The sequence below is a fragment of the Panthera uncia genome, chromosome B1 (genome assembly GCF_023721935.1).
Source record: "Panthera uncia isolate 11264 chromosome B1, Puncia_PCG_1.0, whole genome shotgun sequence".
Classification (NCBI taxonomy): domain Eukaryota; kingdom Metazoa; phylum Chordata; class Mammalia; order Carnivora; family Felidae; genus Panthera; species Panthera uncia.
In genome coordinates, this window is record NC_064811.1 from 166,001,770 (window position 1) to 166,024,612 (window position 22,843).

Sequence of the window (22,843 nt, forward strand, 5' to 3'; positions counted from 1 at the left end):
AAAGGTCATTCTTATTACAAAAAAGTTTAGAGAATGAACACTTAAAAAAAAAATTCCTCTGACAGAACAGTCAGCTACAAGTGGGCTTTTGCTCTACAGATCATTCCAGCCCTTGGGACTTATTAGAATAAACAGTTCAAATCAGTAGGTAATAACCAGGAAATTTTTTTTTAAAGTTAGATCTCTTGGTGAATGTTTAAATTGCTATAAAGTATTTGAACAGCAGTTTTGGAGTTTCTGTAAAAATTTTTGACCCAGCAATTTGGCTTCTAGGAATTTATCACGCAGATTATATAGGTGTTTTGGTTTTGGTTTTGGTTTTTTTTTGGATTGTATAGGTTTTTTAATGCTATATAACAAATTACCACAAATTTAGCTGTTTATTTATTTTTAAAGTTTATTTTGAGAGAGAGAGCATGGGGGAGGAGCAGAGAGAGGGAGATAGAGAGAGAGAGAGAGAGAGAGAGAGAGAATATCCCAAGCAGGCTCCACACTGTCAGTGCAGGGCCTGATGTGGGGCTTGAACCTTAAACTGTGAGATCATGACCTGAGCCACAGCCAAGAGTCAGATGCTTAACCGACTGAGCCACCCAGGCGCCCCAGGCTTATTTATTTTTAAATATTTATTTTGAGAGAGAGAGAGAGAGCGCACATGCATACACACATATGCATGTGAGTGGGGGAGGGACAGAGAGAGAGGGAGACAGAGAATCCCAAGCAGGCTTGGTACTGTCAGCACAGAGCCAGATGCGGGCTTGATCTCGCTGACTGTGAGATCATGACCTGAGCGGAAACCAAGAGTTGGACGCTTAGCCAACTGAGCCACCCAGGCGCCCTTGAGAGAGAGAGAATTTGAATATCAGTAAGGGACTGCTTAAATAAGTGATAATATGTTTTAAAAAATGGAATACTAGGCAGCTATTGAAAGATCACCGTGGGCCTAGATGTGCTCCTTTGTAAATTAAAAATACATAATGTGTAGGGGCATACACACACAGACACACATACACACACACACACACACACACACACACACACACACACGAGGAATATATATATAGAGAGAGAGCAGAAGAAATTGATAGCAGTGATTATCTGTGGGGAGTTGAGTCAGCAGGACTTGTATTTTTGATTTTGTATCTTCCTGTGGTGCTGCTGGAGTTGTGCTTCATCACCACCGTGTACTACTACTGTAATAAACTTTTAAACTGGTAACTTAAAATCCACCTGGATGGGTGCCAAGCATTTAAGAGGCTTTTTAAAGACCCCAGATAATTGTCCTGCATGCAGCAGTTTAGCACACCTGCTCCAGAGGTTTGGAAAATATCTACTATTTTTCATTTGAGAACCACTTCACCAAATAGTTGAAAAATTGCAACTATTTTGTATTATTTTTCTAAGCCAAATATGGGGATATTACTCATTACACTTCTCTTTCTTTACCTGGGAAAATTAAATAATGCGTATCAAGCAGTTGACAAAGGCCCTAGAATGATTAGTATTTAGCAATAGATAAGTAATAAGAAAGCTGCCTCAGGATGCCTCTGTTCTGAATTAAGGTTTAGGTTTTTTTAGGCAACATTTTATCCAGTTCTTCCTCTGTTTTATCAGAATTCTTTTTTTGACTAGTATAAATTGGCTCAGACTATTTTTAGAAGATGGAACAATAGGTTTGGGAAACATTTTAAGTGTTCTCATTTTTTACAGAATTTCTTATCTTCGGTTTTTATTTGCTTTTCACATGCTTTAAACCAGGTTTCTTTTCTTCTCTTATCTACAGACATACTCCTGTTTCATTCTAATGCTACATCTGAAATGTGAATAAATCTTGGAACAAATACACGAATATAATTTCAAATTTTGTTCTTATAAGCAAGGAGCATGTGTGCTGCTTTGCATGGATATTTTCAGTGATAAGCTGATCTCTCGTAAAGGGCCACCATGGCTTTTAGAATCAGCACCTTATAATTACTGCTAAGTGATGCTTAGTTCCAGATTGTGCAGCTGTAGTCGTGAGAGTATTTCTAAGGGAGTTAGAATATTTTGTAAGGGAGGAGTTGTTTTTTCCTTACATCAATTCTTTAAAAAAAATTTTTTTTTGTTTATTTATTTTTGAGAGAGAGAGACAGAGTGCAAGTGGGAGAGGGGCAGAGAGAAAGGGAGACACAGAATCCGAAGCAGGCTCCAGGCTCCAAGCTTTCAGCACAGAGCCCAACATGGGGCTTGAACTCACAAACCACGAGATCATGACCTGAGCTGTAGTCGAACGCTTAATCGACTGAGCCTCCCAGGTGCCACTCTTACATCAATTTTTGAATTGCTTTATATTGCAGGGGTCTTTAAATACTCCTCTCAGGGTACCTGGGTGGCTCAGTCAGTTGGGTGACTGACTCTTGATTTTACCTCAGTTCCTGGGATCGAGCCCCACATGGGGCTATGTGCTGGCAGCGTGGAGCTTGCTTGGGATTCTTTTCTCTCTCCCTGCCCTTCTCCCACTTGTGCTCTCTCTCAAAATAAATAAATATTTACAAAAAATAGGGGTGCCTTGGTGGCTTAGTCAGTTAAGTGTCTGACTCTTGATTTTGGCTCAAGTCATGACCTTGGGGTTAGTGAGTTCAAGCACAGCATTAGGCTCTGCCCTGACAGTGTGAGCCTGCTTGGGACTCTCTCTACCTCTCTCTCTTCCCCTCTCCCACTTGTGCTGTCCCTCAAAAATTAAATAAACATTAAAAAGAAAACCGTATTGTTATGACAGTTTATATTTTGGACAAGTTTTTTCTTTTTTAATAAACAAATATTGTTTGTCGTTAATTACAGTATTATTTATAGTAGTAAGAGATAGGTGTGGTTAGATTGTGGTATATCCTTAAAGTGAAATTCTCTGTAGATATAAAAGAAATAATTACAAAGCTCTCCGTATAAAGATGTTCTCCAAAATATGTTAAGTACAAAAAGTGAGTGCAAAGCAGTGTACATATGCTTCCATTTATGTAAAAAGCAAAAGGATGTTGAAAAGAGAGTAAATGTACACATCTTGTGTGTTTGCATACAGTATCTTTGTAAAGACACCCAGAAAACTAGTAACACTAGTTGCCTTCAGGGAGTGGGTAGGAGGAGTAGGAGTATGAGACACCATATAATCTTTTGTGACTTTTGCTTTTGAACCATGTAAATGTAATTTTTTTTTTAAATAATGAAAGCAAATGAAAATGAAGACAAGTGTATAATCAGTGGCTAGACCAGGTCATGGTTTCTTACAAATAGTGCTGACTCTCAAAATTACTTTTTTTTAAATTTTTTTAAGATTTTATTTTTTTAAGTGGGGCTCGAACTCACAACCCTGAGATAAAGAGTCACATGCTCCACCAACTGAGCCAGCCAGGAGCCCCTCAAAATCACTTTAGAGAATATTGTTGAAATTTTGTTTTGTGAATGTTATATTATTGATACTAGTTAGAACTTGTATCATCTGTGTGATCCCTGTGACTGAGGTGCATTTTTCCTTTATTATAGAAATGATTGTTTTATGAGATGTAGCTTAAAATTTGTCATGAAAATAAAACACTGAGTCAACTAATTTAATGTTTGGGAATTACATATTTGGCTATTTAAATTCTCCTAGTAGATATTTCATTTCAAATAATGATTGGGAGGAGTATCACATGGTATTAAGAGCATAAGTAGGTTCAATTTCCAGTCCTGCCACTTACTAGCTTGCAACTTTGGGCAAGTAGGCCCAATTCCTTCAGTTTTTTAATACTAATAGCACTTGTTTCATAGAGTTTCTGTGAAGATAAAATAATTTTATTAGTTAACACTTACATAGTATCTGCTGTGTGCCAGACATTATCAAAGCATTTTACATATATGAATTCATTTAATCTTCACAGCAGTCTTGTAACATAGATATGTATTGTTATTATGCCCATTTATAGATGAGGAAATCAAAGCACAAGGCATGAAGTAATTTGTGCTGAGTACCACAGCTAGTAAGTCAAGGTTCAGATCAGGGCAGTCAGGTTCCAAACTCCATTTTCTTGACCACCATGCTGTGTAGAACACATAGCTCCCTGATGGCACAGATGAATTGTGAGCCTTCAACAAATTTCAATAATAAAGGTAATATAATAATAAATGTTACTATGAAAGTTATATATTCATTGGAGAAAATACAGATAAACGAAGTAAACAAAATATATAGATATCATCTTCAGTCTAACCCCTCAGAAAACAAATATGTTGGTATTTATATACCTATTCATATACTTTAAGAAAATAACATTTTGGGGCACTTGGGTGGCTCAGTCTGACTTTGGCTCAAATCATGATCTCGTGGGTTTGTGTGTTTGAGCCCCGCATTGGGCTCTGTGCTGACAGCCTAGAGCCTGCTTCAGATTCTGTGTCTCCCCTTCTCTCTGCCCTTCCCTGCTGCTTGTGTGCACGCTCTCAGAAAAAAAAATGAATAAACTTAAAAAAAGTTTTTTTAAAGAAAATAGCATCTTGTAAACTATTTTGGTCATATGTTAATACAGCATTAACTCCTTTTTGCTTAATTTGATTCATCATCTCCTGGGTTTTTGAAAAAATTTTATCAAATTTTTTTATTTTAATTTCAGTATAGTTAACATGTAGCATTATCTTAGTTTCATGTGTACAATATAGTGATTCAACAATTCTATACATTACTCAGTACTCATCATAAGTGTACTCTTTTTTAAAATTTTTTTAATGTTTGTTTATTTTTGAGAGAGAGGGAGAGAGAGACAGAGCCCGAGTCGGGGAGGGGCAGAGACACAGGGAGACACAGAATCTGAATCAGGCTCCAGGCTCTGAGCTATCAACACACAGCCCTACGTGGGGTTTAAACCTATTTGCCATGAGATCATAACCTGAGCAGAAGTCAGACATCCAACCAACTGAGCCACCAGGAGTCCTGATAAGTCATAATCCCTTTATCTGTTTCACCCATCCCCCTATCCACCTCCCCTCTGGAAACCATCAGTTTGTTCTTTATAGTTAAGAGTCAGTTTCTTGGTTTGTTTTTCTCTCTGTCTCTCTCTTTTTTTTCTTTTGTTTCTTAAATTCCATATAAATGAAATAATATGATATTTCTTTCTCTGACTGACTTATTTTACTTAGCATTATACTCTCTAGCTCCATCCATGTCATTGCAAATGGCAAGATTTCCTTATTTTTATGGCTGAATAATATTCCTGTGTGTGTGTGTGTGTGTGTGTGTGTGTGTGTGTGTGTGTGTATTACATCTTTATCCATCTGTTGATGGACACTTGGGCTGCTTCCATAATTTGGCTATTGTAAATAATGCTGCAGTAAATGTAAGAGTGAATATATCCTTTCAAATTAGTGTTTTTGTATTCTTTGGGTAAATACCCAGTGGTGCGAAAACTGGATCATGGAGTAGTTCAATTTTTAATTTTTTGAAGACCCTCCATACTGTGTTCCACAGTGGCTGCACCAGTTTGCATTTCCACCACCAGTGCACAAAGGTTACTTTTTCTTCACATCCTCACCAACACTTGTTTCTTGTGTAACCTCCTGTTTTAATGTACAAAATGGAGTTAAGATACTGTATTGCTTGCCATCTTTCTCTAGATTTGGTATTCTTTTGGAAGTAAGCTAAGGAATTCTTTTGAGGCATTCATAGAGGTTTCTCCAAAGAAGACCTACATACAGCCAACAGACACATGAAAGATGCTCAATATCGCTAATCATCAGGGAAATGCAAATCAAAACCACAATGAGCTATATCACCTCACACTAGTCAGAATGGCTAGTATCAAAAAGACAAGAAATAGCACGTGTTGGCGAAGGTGGGGAGATAAGGGAACCCTTGGATTCTGTTGATGGGAGTGTAAATCGGTGCAGCCAGTATGGAAAACACTATGGAGTTTCCTTAAAAAATTAAAAATAAAAGTATCATACGATCCAATAATTCTATCACTTAGATACTTACCCAAGGAAAACACAAACACTAATTTGAAAGATAAATGCAGGGGCGCCTGGGTGGCTCGGTCAGTTAAGCGTCCGACTTCAGCTCAGGTCATGATCTCACGGTCTGTGAGTTCGAGCCCCGCGTCGGGCTCTGTGCTGACAGCTCAGAGCCTGGAGCCTGTTTCAGATTCTGTGTCTCCCTCTCTCTCTGCGCCTCCCCTCTTCACGCTCTGTCTCTCTCTGTCTCAAAAATAAAAATAAACGTTAAAAAAAAATTAAAAAAACAAAAAAAAAAGAAAGATAAATGCACCCCTATGTTTATTGTAGCATTATTTACAGTAGTCAAGATATGGAAGCAACACAAGTGTCCCTTGATAGATAAATATATAAAGAAGACAGACACACACACACACACACACACACACACACACAGGAATATTACTCAGCCGTAAAAAAAAAAGAATGAAATCTTGCCATTTGTTACAACATAGATGGACTTAGAGGATATTATATTAAGTGAAATGAATCAGAGAATCAGGCAGAGAAAGACAAATACCATGATTTCACTTATATGTGGAATCTGAAAAACAAAACAGAAACAAACAGACTCATTACATAGAACAAATCTGTAGCCAGAGGGGAAACAAATGGGAGAATGGACCAAATGGGTTAAGGTGATTAAGAGATACAAACTTCCAGTTAGAAAATAAATAAGTCACAAGGATGAAAAGTATAGCATAGAGCATATAGTCAATAATATTGTAATAACTATATGATGAAGATAACAACTACTCTTATCATGGTGAACATTGCATAATGTGTAGAATTGTTGAATCACCCTGTTGTACATCGGAAACTAATATGACATTGCATGTCAGCTGTACTTCAATTTAAAAAAATCCCTGCCTATATGCAAGCTTAAGACTCTTACAGAGGAATTTCTTTTTTTTTTTTTTTTAAGTTTATTTATTTTGAGAGAGAGAGAGCACACATGCTCACAGGAGTAAGGGGAGGGTCAGAGAGAAGAGAGGGAGAAGCTCAAGCAGGCTCCGTGCTGTCACCGCAGAGGCCAGTGCGGGGCTTGATCCCACAAACTGCGAGATCATGACCGGAGCTGAAATCAAGAGTCAGTCACTCAACTGACTGAGCCACGCAGGCTCCCCCTTACAAGGGAATTTCTTATTGACATTGACAGCAGAGGGAACTCTGGCTACAAGGATTTTCAGGAGAAAAAGTCAATCACTGGCCACAAATGAAAGGATTTTTTGTTTGATTTTTTTTCTTACGTAGACTTTATGGCCAATATGAATCTACTTTCATAATAGCCAAAATTTAATAGTGTTCAAATAAAAAGAATATAAGGATGTAATTATAAGGAGATGTAAAGATGCCTAAGATCTGGCTCCTATTAACTTGGTTGTCATAATAGAGTTAGCATATGTTGTGAAATAGATGATCTGAACTACTGTCATGGTAATAGAGAATGCTCTGAAAGTTTTTAAAGGAACCCACAAACTCCCTCAAATCTTGACAATAAAGAGAAAATCTTCACATTCAAGGATAGAAAGCTTTATAACCTCAGATATGGTCTCTTGGTTTATACCTTCCCTTTAGGAATGTCTCTCCAGACATGTCTTGTCAACCATGCATTGTACTCTGGCCCAAATTTAGAACATTACCCTTCACTTTATTCTCCCATGGCTTGCCACAACCAGGCGCTGATACTTAAATACAAGAAGGAAATACACAAATAATCATCAACTGCATAATCTTAACTTGCTTGCTGTAGCTTTGTAGCTCTAGGTCCTGTAGGCTCTGTTTCATCTTCACAGAATCTTGGAAGAGAAGGAGCTCAGTTCTGTAGGGCTGCCTGCCTGCATGATCTTTGGCCTTCTCTACCAACATGCCCTTCCAAGCATGACTTGACTCTGAAATCCAAGGCCAAAGAAGAAGAAAATATTCCCTTTCTTTTTAAACTAAAGCCATCTTTCAGTTTCTCACCTGTTAGTTCATGATGGATTCTTTCTGGATAATTGTGGAGACCGTACCCTCTGCTCACTGGAGTATTTCCTTGTTCTTTAGCCCCAACATGACAACCACATCAAAATACAATTCATTAAGATGAGCATTTTTACATAAAATAGAATCAGGACAAAATTTACTTAAAGACTTTAAAAATCATGAGCAAAGATTATTGATATTTTATTGATTACTCTTTTTTTTTTAATTTAATGTTTATTTTTGAGAGAGAGAGAGACAGAACATGAGTGGGAGAGGGGCAGAGAGAGAATGGAGACACAGAATCCAAAGCAGGCTCCAGGCTCTGAGCTGTCAGCACAGAACCCGATGCTGGGCTCGAACTTGGGAATGGCGAGATCATGACCTAGGCCAGTGTCGCAGACACCCAATCAACTGAGCCACCCAGGCTCCCCTTTTATTGATTACTCTTAAAACATCAGTTTCCACTTGCATGTCTTCAGTACCCCCAAGGAGTCTTTTTAGACCCAACAAAATATTCAGGCTTACAGGACTGCCAGGGGCCATACTGGCATTCATCTACTTAGGAGGATACAGTCCAGGAAGGGGCAGGGCTAGGCATCCCTTTTCAGTGGAGTAGTCCTCATAGGAGTGGGTATAGCAGTCCAAAGGTTTTCTGCCTTTCACTTCTTCCTTCCCCATCCCCCTCCAAGTCACAGCTCAGGTGCAGGAAAACAACATCCACATTGTGCAGATCAGGGAGCCACCATGGGTTAGAAGCCTCATATAGTACAACTGCTAATATCTCCCATAGAAGCTTTATTGGTATAGATTCCAGGGTCCCCTAGGGACATACCTTGAGTCATCCCACTCAGAAGTTCAAAGCTATAGCTTCCCACCAGGTAATTGAGTGATTTTTACCGTAAGCAATGTTGCCTAGTAACACAGCTGACATTCACCTTATCAGGTTTCCAGGGCAAAAGAGATAGAAAGTTAATCCAAGGTCACACTTGTCTTTAAGGAGATTTTTTTCACCTTTTATCCACAACTTCTCAAGAGTATTTTTATAAAGATGACTGTGATTTCAAATTTGCCTGAAATAAATGGCTTTGAAGTAGCTTCATAATTTTCTGTCCTATAATGGTAAATTTTAGCTTTTCTTCCTTTGACTGTTTTTCCTTTTTTGATAGGTCGAATCAAATATTCTGAACAGGTGTATGATGCGTGTATGGAGACATTTGACTGTCTTCCACTTGCTGCCCTCTTAAACCAGCAGTTTCTGTGTGTACATGGAGGGATGTCACCTGAAATTACTAGTTTAGATGACATTAGGAAAGTAAGTAATCTTTCATTAGTCTCATGGAGTATATATATCTTTAGTTCAGTTTTTTTGGTTTTTTGTTTTTTTGCAGTCAGCTAATATGCCTCTGTCTGAAAATTTTTAAATACTGATAATCAAAAGTAAGAAACTGGAAATCACCTACAATCTCATTATTGGGAGATAACTACTGATAATATTTTGCTATTCCAGAAAATTTCTGTAAATTTTAATGAAATCTGTACTTTTACCAAGTAGAAACATAACATATTTTGGGTACAGTCCTGAGACTTTAAATAAATTGTGTAGCAATACGAAAGGAAGGAAATCAGGATTCTAATCCCTGTCCTGCAGTCAATTGTGCAATCTTGACCAAATCCCTTAAGTCTTAGTCACATTTTCTTCTCTGGGAAATAAGGAAGTTAGAATGGATGGTCTGAGGACTTCCAGCTCTGAAATTTGTCGACATTGACATTTTAAATGATAGAGTTTAAGTTGCTATACTTGCGTGAGTTGGTGATTATTATTTTCAGGACTTCAAAAAAAGATGATCAATCTTTTTTCACTTCTGTTGTTCTACGTTACCATCTTCTTTTCTCTACCTTTGTATTCTTTTACCTGTCTATGTAAGTACTGAAAGTAAAGATTTTTCTGTTTATAAAACTTTTCTCTGAATTAAAGTCACTTTCCTCAGGGTAAGAGGGTGTGCCTACATCTCTGCTGCCTTATCATCTTTAAAATAACCAGAATTTCTCTTTTACATTGTAAGTCTTGAGTTTCGCAATTCTGAACCAACTGTATTAAAAAAAACACTCTCCTTTCACTTAGTAGAAGTCCTCAGCTATTTTAGTTACTCATTTTGTCTTGGTTTTTACGCTGCTAACCAAAGCAGCAGTGACTAAAGGCTTTAAATTGATAACTTACATTGAAATGCCTCCACTGCATAGAATGGAAAGGATGAAAGTCCTTTACAAAATAAAACTAGAAATCTCCATTGGGATGAGGTAAAAAATGAACAGAACCATTGTAAAACCTTTGCTCCTCTGATGATAACCTTAGCTTACCTAGGCAGTTGAAATGAAGACTTTCCATAGCCTTTCTCAATAATAGTATATCTCTATAGTGGTTGATTTCACATTCGAATTAAATGACTACTGCTTTTAATATTAGGATGTAAAGCAGTCCTTTTCTTAGATGACAGAGATATTTATAAAAATTTATTTCAAGAAAATAATAAAAATTGTATATCCAAATTTGTTAAGTGTTTGTATTCTTCCTAAAGGAACGGTTCTTTAAGGTGCTTGCTGCTTTTTCCCCTAATACATTCTTGTGGGTGGGAGGTTTTTGGCTTTTGGGTTTTTGATGCATACCAGTTTCCAAAAGGTCTTTTGCTTTCATGATTTTTCTTCTTTTGGCTCTTGTGTGTCTTCTAGTTAGACAGGTTTAAAGAACCTCCAGCCTTTGGGCCAGTGTGTGACCTGCTTTGGTCTGATCCCTCAGAGGATTATGGCAGTGAAAAGACCTTGGAGCACTATACCCACAACACTGTCCGAGGGTGCTCTTATTTTTACAGGTAAGCTAATCCTCAAAGTTATAAAATTAGGAAAGGCAATTGCAATATGTTTCATCAAATTATTTTTAAGTATTTTATATCTTTAATTTGTATAGTATCGGACCTTCTGTTTAATTTTTTAATTAACAGAAGGCAGAAAACTCTTGTTTGTTTTGTGTTTTATATCTTAATTGGCATTATGCCCTCATATATGAATACCCTCATGATACTTAAGTGTAATATACTGAACATGATTGAACAGAGTATCTTGCAGTGCTTAAATGTTATTTTCAGACTCTAGATAATCTTGATTATTTGTTCCCAAACATCATTGATAAGCTTTTTTAAAAATAAGGGTTTGTTGACTCTTCCCCCAGAGATTCTGATTGAGTAGGTCTGAGACAGGAAAATCCTGTTATTTTTTAAAAGGTCTCCAACTTTTGGAACCACTGCTATAGGCAAAGATATAAAAAGAACAGGACATTGTGAACTGAGCCCAGGACATTTCCTGGAAGTTGGCTGTTGTCTTAAATCTCACATGAGCTTTTATTGTGTTCTGCCGTTCAAAAATAGGGAGGTAGAGGGAGGTTTGAAGTCTAAATATTTTTAGTTCCAATATTTTACTGTGACAAGTGATGCATAAATGTAGTCCCCTAAAAAATCTGTTAATTGCCTAAGATAATATATTCATGAAGTGAAATCCACATACAAAAAGTAAAGAACTTCAAAATTGCCATAGTTTTAACATTTTTCTAAGCAACCTTGTTTTATTCCTTTTTGAATCATTTAAGTTTTACTTCTCTTGGGGCACGTGGGTGGCTCAGTTGGTTAAGCGTCCAACTTCAGCTCAGGTCATGATCTTGTGGTTCATGAGTTCGAGCCCCACATCGGGCTCTGTGCTCCCAGCTCAGAGCCTGGAGCCTGCTTCAGATTCTGTATCTCCGTCTCTCTCTGCCCCTCCACAACTCGTGCTCTGTCTCTCTGTCTCTGTCTCTGTCTCTCTCTCAAATATAAACATTAAAAAAAAATTTTTTTTACTTCTCTTTACATTGCTTAAAATAAAGAGCATCATTTATTTTTTTATTGTTATTGTTTGTACAGTATAAACTGGTACAGTCTCCTTGGAGATCAGCTTGATAATATCTCTCAATTATAAATGTCCACCCAGGGCCTTTGAACCAGGAGTTCTCCTTCTAAAATGTAATCCTATAGCCATAAGTCAATCCTCGTTATTTATGAATTCTGAGCTGTAAATTTGCCTACTTGCTAAGAATTACTTGTAACTGCAAGGTCACCACTTAAACACTTTCGTGGTCATTCACAGACATGCACACATGCAGAGTAATGCAAAATTCGAGTCACCCCATGTGTGTTCCTAACTGAGGCTAACAAGGAGCTGCTCTGCCTTCTTTTTCCAGCTTTCATACTACAAGACTATCATTATACCATTCTTTCTGTGATCCATTTAGTGCAACATTTTTCACATTTTTTGTTGGCAATTTTGCTGTGTAAAATGGCCCCCAAGCATAGTGCTTAAGTGCTATCTGGTATTTCTATGTGTAAGAAGGCTGTGATGTGCCTTGCAGAGAAAATACGTGTATGTTATATAAACCTAATTCAGGAATGATTTGTGACATTGTTGTCCGTGAGTTCCATGTTAATGAATCAACAGTATGTATTAAATAAGATGTCCTTAAACAGAAACACACATAAAACAAGGTTATGTATTGATTGATTAATGAAAATGTGACCAGAGGCTCCAGGACCCTAACTATGTATTTTCTCTAGGAGCAGTGGTTCAGTTTTGACTAATTCCGTTTTTGCCACAACTTTATAGAACATAGCTACTGCAAATAACAAGAATCAACTACATAAATGTGCAAATGTGTAAAATGTATATACAGCTGACCCTTGAACACGATGCATTTAAACTATGCAGGTCCACTTATACATGGATTTTTTTTTTAAGTTTAGTTACTTATTTTAAGAGAGAGAGGGTGGGTGAGAGGCAGAGAGAAAGGGAGAGAGAGAGAATCCCAAGCAGGTTCTACACTGTCATCACAGAGATCGTGAGAGCCATGAGATTATGACCTGAGCTGAAATCAAGAGTCAGATGCTTAACCAACTGAGCCACCCAGGCGCCCCTACATGGATTCTTTATATAAATATAATACAGCACTATAAAAGTATTTTTTCTCCTTTATGATTTAAAAAAAATTTTTTTTAATGTTTATTCATTTTTTGAGAGACAGAGACAGTGTGAGTGGGGGAGGGGCAGAGAGAGAGGGAGACACAGAATCTGAAGCAGGCTTCAGGCTCTGAGCTGTCAGCACAGAGCCTGACATGGGGCTCGAACTCATGGACCATGAGATCATGACTTGAGCCAAAGTCAAATATTCAACTGGCGGAGGCACCCAGGCACCCCCTTCCTTATGATTTTCTTAAGAACATTTTATTTTCTCCAGCTTATTTTAGTATAAGAATACAGTATATGATACATACAACATACAGAATATCTGTCAGTTGACTGTTACGGGTAATACTTCTGGTCAGCAGGCCAGTAATTAAATTTTGGGGGAGTCAAAACTTATATACATGAGGGGTGCCTTGCTGGCTCAGTAAGCCTGCAACTCTTGATCTCAGGGTTGTGAGTTCAGGCCCCACATTGGGCATGGCGCCTACTTCAAAAGAGTAATACATGTGAAAAAAGGTTATACGGTTACACAGTTATAAAAAGTTACACAGATTTTTGACTGTGCAGGGAGTTGGCACTCCCTACATTATTCAGGGGTCAATGGTTCAAGGTTATTCATTGCTGTATTATTATCTTTTTAAATGTTTATTTATTTTGAAAGAGCATGAGTAGAGGAGGGACAGAGAGAGAGAATCCCAGGCAAGCTCCATGCTGTTAATTTTGACACTTAAGCCAGACACTTAACCAACTGAGCCACCCAGGCGCCCCTCACTGCTCTATTATTTATGATAAAAGATTTAAAACAATCTAGATGTTCAATAGAAGACTAGTTAAATACCTTGTGGTACATTCAGACAATGGAATGTGCCAGACTATACAGTGAAGCTGTTTTTAAAAAAGAAAAAAAAGGGGCGCCTGGGTGGCGCAGTCAGTTAAGCGTCCGACTTCAGCCAGGTCACGATCTCGCGGTCTGTGAGTTCGAGCCCCGCGTCAGGCTCTGGGCTGATGGCTCGGAGCCTGGAGCCTGTTTCCGATTCTGTGTCTCCCTCTCTCTCTGCCCGTCCCCCGTTCATGCTCTGTCTCTCTCTGTCCCAAAAATAAATAAAAAACGTTGAAAAAAAAAAAATTAAAAAAAAAATAAATAAAAAAAATAAAAAAGAAAAAAAAAAAACCTTTGTACACTGATACAAAATCCTGGCATACTTCGTTTTATTGCACTTTGCTATATTGTACTTCATAGATACTGAGTTTTTTTACACATTGAAGGTTGGGGCAATCCTGTGTTGAGCAGGTCTCTTGGTGTTATTTTTCCAAAAGCATTTGCTCATCTCATGTCCCTGTGTACATTTTGGTAATTCTCCCTATATTTCAAACTTTTTAAATTGTTATTATATTTGTTATGGTGATCTGTGATCAGTGATTAAAACCACTGAAATCTCAGATTATGGTTAGTATTTTTTGGCAATATTTTTAAATTAAGATATGTACATTGTTTTTTAGACATAATGTTATTGCACACTCAATAGACTACAGTATAGTGTAAACGTAACTTTTTCATGCACTGGGAAACAAAAAAATTCATTTGACTCACTTTATTTTGATATTTGCTTTGTTGTGGTGGTATGGAACAGAACCAACTATATCTCCAAGGCATGCCTGTAGAACATCTTTTAAAGAGTACTCAAAGAAACTAGGAACACTGGTTGTTTCTAGGGTAGCTGGAAGCTAGATGTAGGAAGAAGGAAGGCATTTGGGTGCCTAGCTGGCTCAGTTGATCTTGGGGTTGAGAGTTTGAGCCTCATGTTGGGTGTAGAGATTACTAAAAATAAATAAATAAATTTAAAAAAAAACGAGAGAAGGGAGGTATTTCATTGTATAATCATTTGTATCTTTCAATTTTATACCAAATGAATGTACAATCTATTTTAAAAGTTAATATTTTCTAATGAGCATCATAAGAAACAAAGATTTAAACATAAAGTAAATAATTGGGGCACCTGAGTGGCTCAGTGGGTTAAGCATCCAACTCTTGGTCTCAGCTCATGATTCTTGGTCATGATCTCACAGTTTGTGGGTTCAGGCCTTGCACTGGGTTCTGTACTGCCAATGCTGAGCCTGCTTGGGATTCTGTCTCTCCCCCTCTCTCTCTGCCCTTCCCATGCTAGTGCGCTCTCTCTCTCTCTCTCTCTCTCTCTCTCTCTCAAAATAAATAATGATAAGGTAAATAATTAACACTTGGATAATTCCAGGATAATTTGGTATTTTCCAGTTCTTCCTATCAGGTATTTCTAAATGTAGAAAGATAACATTACTGAAAGAGAATGTTAGGAGCAGATGTAAATATCAGACCTTTCATTAGAATACGGTTGGGTGTAATATTTGTATTTACTCCTAAAATATTCCTGTATAATATTAATTTGGCATAGATATTACCTGTGAAGCCGTTAGTAGATTCTTTAACTTTTCAAACCATTTGACAGTTTGAAAATTGTATATTCAATTTTTAGCAACTAATAATCTTTCTCTGTCTCTCTTTCTCTCACACCACACATACACTCACTCTCTCTCTCTCTCTCTCTCTCTCCCTCTCCCTGGTACTTTTTTTTATATCAAGACACAAAGAAAAGTTTTGGTTTTGTATTATTATGGATTAAGACAAAAACAGTTAAAAGATAAGGGAGCTTTTTTTCTGTCGTAAGGTTATCTGTTACCTGTATATTTGATCTGGAATGAGTTATATTCATGAAGTAGAAAAACAGTGATGATTGCTAAGCCATAAATAAAGGTTCAGTGGTGGGGTGCCTGGGTGGCTCAGTCGGTTAAGCATCCAACTTCAGTTCAGGTCATAATCTTGAGGTTTGTGGGTTTGAGCCCTGCGCCAGGCTCTGTGCTGACAGCTCAGAGCTTGGAACCTGCTTCAGATTCTGTCTCCCTCTCTCTCTGCCCCTCCCCTGCTTGCTCTCTCTCTCTGTCTCTCAAATAAACGAACAATCAGACAAACAATAAAAGTCCAGTGGTATGTCAAAAACCTGCCTTTTTGAAACAAATTCAACTAATGTCGTCTTGACTTTTCCCCTTCCTCCTATTAAAAAACAGTTGTTTTAGTTCTGGATTTATATTTTCTAATTTTCTATTCCAGTTACCCTGCAGTTTGTGAATTTTTGCAGAACAATAATTTGTTATCAATAATCAGAGCCCATGAAGCCCAAGATGCTGGGTAAGTTAGATTTATACTGTACCAGATATCACTGTGGAGTTTTTGCCTTTATTATTAAGACAGACGGACTGTTATTTCTCTTCCAGGTATCGAATGTACAGGAAGAGCCAAACAACAGGCTTTCCATCACTCATTACAATTTTCTCTGCCCCCAATTACCTAGATGTCTATAACAATAAAGGTAAAAGAGTCCAGCGATATTTGAGTTTGAATTTGTGAGTAAATGTGAGCTCTAGTTTAATCATATGTGTGTGTGGTTTTAAAACATATGTAAATTTTAAATAAAAAGAAAAGAGGTCTTAGTTGAAACAAAGGCCAAGAAACTTAGAATTTAGGCTACTGCTTGGTTTTCATTTCCTAAGGAGTATTGGGCTCTGTAAATAAATAATAGGTTTGATTTGTACTCCTGAATCAAAATCTAAGACAAATAAATTACTTCAGGTTCAAGTTAGAATAGTCACCATAAATTACTAGTTTTGGTGAATTTATTTGTAACAGTACCTCAATAAAATGTCACTGTTTGGTGTTTTAATGTTTGTACATTATTAAGCTGTTTTTGGTTTTCTTGAGGAATGGTACAGGCAGAGTGAATACCATAAAAAATTAAGAAAAATCATTTTAGTCCAATCCCTGCCAGAAACTAGTAGTAACTTTAGGTCTGTCATGTAATTTTTCTAAACCTCAATTTCCCATATTAAAAAAGAGGATTAAATATAAATATGCCTTCAATCCAGAAGTTCTCATTCTAAGACTTTATCCTATTGAAATTTTTTCTTTTTAAGTATGCCCAATGTGGGCCTTGAACTCATGACCTTGAGATTGAGAGTCACATGCTCTATTGACTGAGCCAGCCAGGTGCCCTGAAATCTTCTTTTTCTTTCTTTCTTTTTTTTTTTTTTTTTAATTTTTTAAGATTCATAGTTTGTAAGTTTTGTAGCAGGGCAGACTTCCTCTGTAATATCCTCTGTAACATCCTCTGTAACTATTCTGTTGTTTATAAAGTATGACTATAAAATAATAGAACTTTAATACAAACATGCCAGAACGTATATATCCAAGTGAGTATTGTCCCTTCACAGTAGTTACCTTGGGAAGCTACACGCTTATTCCAACAATGCTGCCATTGTTCAAAACGTTTTTGGAACTCCTCTTTTGGCATTGCCTTCAGAATCTGCGACACATTCTTTTGATTATCCTCAGTGATGGGAAACCTTCGTCCTTTGAGGGTGGATTTGATTTTTGGAACAGCCAAAAGTTATTCGGAGTCAAGACTGGTGAATAAGGTGAGTGATCAAGCTAGATGGTACCATTTGGGGTCAGAAACAAGGTATGATTATAGGGTAATGAGACTGGTTTTTCTTGTGTTGCTTATAAAATGGGTCTGGAGGCAATTCCACAAGAGGAGTTCCAAAAATGTTTTGAGTAATGGCAGCATCTTTGGATTAAATATATGGTAAGGCAGCAAGGTGTATTGAAAAGAGCACTAATAAGCTGAGTCAGAAGATCTAGTGTAGCCCTGCTTCACTTTTCAGTCCACAGTAAACATGACACTTAATTTCACATTAATAAGATATTTAACTTCTCTGAGCCTCAGTGTATCTTTAAAATACCTGCCATATAGGGTTGTTGAAGATAGGTTGGAATAATAAAAATAAATATTAAAAAGCATCCATGAAACTCTACATTGCTGTAATACTATAACATTTTACAGTTGTGCCTCGTATGACTATGTCAAAGGACCACACTCATCTCATATATAAGGTCTGGTGTGTTTGTAGTTGGTGGTTTCTTAAGTCTCATTACTTTATAGTCATACCTTGTATATGCAGGTGGGGAGTCAAGTTTAAAAGCAGTCCACAGTATACTCACTACATAACCTGAGCCTGTGTAAAGGGAAACTATGGAATGGCACATCTCATTTCAATCTGATTTGAATCAGTCATCTCAGTGTGTCCTTCAGTGGCTTCCTATTCATTTTTAAAAACACTTCTTTGGCTTAAGTTCTCCCCCAGCCGTATAGTTCTTTACATCTCGTCATTCTTTTCTGAGTCTTAGCTACCTAGCCACAACACTCAGCTTCTCCCTAACTCCATTGTTTCTTATTTCCTTCTTCCTAATATGCCCAATATATTAGAGACTCAGTTTTTTTCTTGTTTCTTCCATTGTGAATGGTGTGTGTTGCTTGTGTTGGTAACTTCTTCAAGGACACTTAGTGGCTATAGTCCTCATATTTGTGATGAAGACTGTCCCTTCTCCCTTTTTAGACCTCAGCTGGTAAGTGTGTCTCTTGACTGCACGGTGGATTTATTGGTGTGCTCAACTAAAACGTGCCACCCAAAACAGCAGTCATTTTACTGACTCACTGAACACCAGCTCATTTTTGGCCCATTCTAACCTGGTATTGATCTTAATTATTCCTTTAGCAAACTTTTAAAGTCACAGTCCAGTTTACTGGAATTTTCTGTTGACTTTGATATAACTGGTAACTTTATCTTGAAACATTCTTATTTTCCTTGCTTTTTCTCACATTTTTTTTTTAGGAAAAAGAAAATGTGGCATCTGAACCAATGTCTGCTGGTACTCAATTACTCTCCACAGAAGTACTTCTTTTCTTGAAAGACAAGACCACTTGTCTTGCAAGACAATTCACTTCCCCTTTTCTTTTTCTCTCTCTTCTTCTGTTGCTTTTCTTTCTTGCATATTGGTACCAACAAGCAATTCTTAGTTCCAATGATTATGTGAAAGATCCTTAAGTCATAATTTTTGAAGATTTCTATCCCTATTTTTTTGTTTCCACTGGAAATGTACACAAAAACAATTTTTTTTATCCTTTCATTTATAATTATCCACTGTAAAGACCCACCTTTCACCTCTTTTTTCCTGTGTAGATTGAGGGAATTATTGAGTAAAATATGTGCATAATAAAATACATATACATGAAAACATTGTATCTAGTGGCAGGTTTTTAAGAGCAGGCAATCTTACTTTCATGTATTTTCTTCATGATGTACATTTTAGACAGCCAGTAACTTACATTTTGAGCACACTAGGCAATCATTTAATAAGCAAAGAAACGGGAACCAGGGAATGACCTGTATCTCATTTCTGGAGTACTTCATACCCGATTCTATTTATGATCACAATAAGAGTAAAGAGAATAATGCAAACAACATCACAGTACTTTTGCTCATGGTGAAGTCCAAGAAATTGGATTTCAAAACTTTTAAAATATAAAGAAAATGAGTTTGGTACCAAAGTATGTGTACAAATAAATAAACTGGTTAATTTAAACATTTATACAGTGCTAGCAATATACTGGCTGTGTATAGGGGAGATGGCTGTTTTAATCCTCTTTATATATGTAGATTATTTAATCTACTTTTGAGCCTTGTAAATTGCTCTAAGTTTACCATCTGTATCCCCCACTGTGAATTGATAATTGCTATGCTATAAACTCCCAGAGTTTATAAAATCTTTGGCTCTGGATAATGACTAGCAAAATAGGCTGTGTTCATTTAATGAAAAATGTTTGCCTTCAAAAGAGAGCTGTAATTGTAACCATTTGGCCTATAAAGGGAAATTATGACAACATTTTTCTAATGTGGAACCTGAGATTTCTATACATGGTTACTGTGCAGTGGCCCTTTGAAGTTTCAGAGCTCAGTTTCTTTTGTACTTTTATTATATGGGATCTTCAGATAACTTTGTTCCTTGGGGTAATTCTTAAAAGAATGAGGTGTATAAAATGCTTTAAGATTTTCCATCTGCTCTTAAATACCGAGGCCTGAATTTACAAATGGAGAGTAAGTTCCTGAATTCTGTTTAGTAGGTATGCAGCTGTATGAAGCATGCCAGTTGCTGTGTCATGTTCCTCTGTGCCAGATTCTCTTGCTTTTTTCTTTTTAGCTGCTGTGTTAAAATATGAAAACAATGTCATGAATATCAGGCAGTTTAACTGTTCTCCACACCCCTACTGGCTTCCAAACTTTATGGATGTTTTCACGTGGTCTTTGCCTTTTGTTGGGGAAAAAGGTAAGGAACTAAAGCATCTGGGCTATCAGTTGTCTTAATTAGTGATGGAGTACACTTTTATATTTGCATGAGTCTCCTGATGGTTCAGAAATGTTTTTCTTAAAGTTATAAGAAGTATTTTCGAATTTTCTTTGTTCTCTACAAAGGTTTTTAAATGGTACTTGGTTTTTAAGTTAAAGTTCTAGTCGATTATATTCTTCTTATTGTAAATATCAACTTAAAATAGCTATCCTACTGTGATCAAGATGTTAAAATAACATAAGTCACTACACCATTCCTTCAGGGATTTCTTCAGTGGTAAAGATATTTAAAAAGAAAATACTGTCCTTAGAATTTCATTTGTGCACCTATACAAATAAGCTATGCAAATATAAAATAAGTCTGTTGGACATAGACATGGTGGCTTAACTTCTTTGTAAAATGGGAAGAAATCTTTTCATGTACATATCAGTGAGGAAGAGGTTCTGGACAGCAGTCTCATGAAATCAAGTAATTAATGCAATAGAATCATCAAGACCGAACTTTCATCAAAGCAAGTAACTTCCCCAAATTCTATATAAACCCGAAGGTCTAGATTTAATGCTACTCTTTATGAATACTCTTAGTAGCATAATGACAAATCATTTTTGTCTATGTTTATTTAACATGTATGTTTAGACAGCCACATCATTATAGAGAAAGTACCTTAATAATTGTATAAATTTTGGGTTATTTTGTCTTATTGTATAGTCACAGAGATGCTGGTTAACGTTCTCAACATATGCTCTGATGATGAATTGATTTCCGAAGATGAAATTGAAGGTAAACTTGCCTTTTTCTCATTTGAACTAGAAATGAAGAAGTTTGGTTTTGGTTTTAGTTCGTTTTGAATAATTTTTTTGACTTATTAAAAAAGAATTATGTTCGTTCCAGAAAAATTAAATTTGAAAAATACAGGAAACCGTAAGTAAGAACAAAAAAGTTACCTATAATCCTGCCATCTCATAGATATCCACTGTTCACATCTTGATGTGATATTGTGTTACCTGTCTTTTATCTTTGCATATATTTTCCCATTTTTTCTTTTTAACAAAAATGAGGTCATATAATAGTATCACAAACATTTATAGTTATTTATTTTGAGAGAGAGAGAGAGACAGTGCAAGCAGGGGAGGGACAGAAAGAGGGGAGAGAGAGAATCCTAAGCAGGCTTTGCACTGGACATTCAGAGAGCCCAATGTGGGGCTTGAACTCACAAACCATGAGATCATGACCCGAGCTAAAATCAAGAGTCAAGATGCATAACCAACTGAGCCACCCAGGTGCCCCTATAGTTTTTTTGTAGACTAATTTTTAACAGTTATATAGTTGTCCTTGTTGATAAATTTTTGTTTTAATCAGTCCCCTGCTGTTGGATGTTGGATTTTTCCAACATTTTTGTTTTAAAACCCCACAGTTTGGAAAATTCTCAAAGATAAATCTTTATACATTCTGTCAACAACCACTATTCATCACATGCCTAATATATGGCAAGTACTGTTTGGGTCCTTGCATACAATAAACTTATATTCTAGTGGAAGAAAGAGAAACAATAGATAAGTGCAAGTCAGATGTTGATATATGGTATGAAAGAAAGGAAGCAATATTAGGATGTTGAGAATAACATTTTCTTGATTATTTTCATAGGATAAATTTCTAGAAATCATAATTTAAATCAGATACAGATAACCTCTAGAAAGGTTGTACTAGGTTATATTTTTTGTGTGTGATGCATAGTTCATAGTGCTCTCTCCAATTATAGTTTTTATAATCTGGTGCTTTTTATATTTTAATTTGTATTTTTATGATGACTAATGAACATTTTTTGTTGTATTTGTTGACCATATATGTTTTTCTTTTGTGAATTTGTCAATGCATACCTTTTGCCCATTTTCCTACTGGGTTATGTGCACATTTTTTTGTTTTTTGCTTTGCTTATTGGCCTGTGGGCGTGAGGGATCTTTATGTAGTAACATTTTGTTATATATGTAGCCACGTATTTTTTTCCTAGGGTGTTGTGAGAAGTTTGATTTTAAATATATATTTGTTAATGTTTATTTATTTTGAGAGAGACAGAGACAGAATGTGAGCAGGGTAGGGGCAGAGAGAGGGAGACACAGAATCTAAAGCAGGCTCCAGGCTCTGAGCTGTCAGCACAGAGCCCATCGTGGGGCTCGAACTCACAAACCGCGAGATCATGACCTGAGCCGAAGTTGGACGCTCAACCCGGATGCTTAACTGACTGAGCCACGCAGGCGCCCCGAGGGTTGATTTTAAAGTTAGGTCCCAACTTATCTGAGAATGCAGAAGATTTTGGAAAGATGGTGGTACCTGAGTTCAAAACTCTGGCTGTCTCGTTTTCCAAGCTGTGTGCTAAAGTGATTCACTCAACTGTTAGGATAAATTATCTACGTCGGGGAAAGCCTAGCCTACTTTGGGCAGATAGAGTCTTAAACATATTTATGTTTTAGATTCCACAGTGAAGGTGAGGAGCAGATGGAGCATAGCTTGTGAGTAACTTTATGTAAGATAAGAGATCACTAGAAGGAACCAATTCTTTGTGAGGGAAGAGTACAGACAAGG

The 22,843-nt window shown here is 36.8% G+C and overlaps 1 protein-coding gene across 2 annotated transcripts in view; it reads left to right on the forward strand.

The window, feature by feature from the left end:
• The window catches only part of PPP3CC (protein phosphatase 3 catalytic subunit gamma), a 98,578-nt gene that overhangs the window by 55,009 nt on the left and 20,726 nt on the right, over positions 1–22,843 (forward strand). For both annotated transcript variants that reach the window (XM_049631551.1, XM_049631550.1), the window contains exons 5-10: positions 9,120–9,265; positions 10,681–10,820; positions 16,133–16,210; positions 16,297–16,391; positions 20,117–20,242; positions 20,972–21,043. In XM_049631551.1, coding sequence (XP_049487508.1) covers positions 9,120–9,265; positions 10,681–10,820; positions 16,133–16,210; positions 16,297–16,391; positions 20,117–20,242; positions 20,972–21,043 — 657 coding nt within the window. The remainder of the gene's footprint in view (positions 1–9,119; positions 9,266–10,680; positions 10,821–16,132; positions 16,211–16,296; positions 16,392–20,116; positions 20,243–20,971; positions 21,044–22,843) is intronic.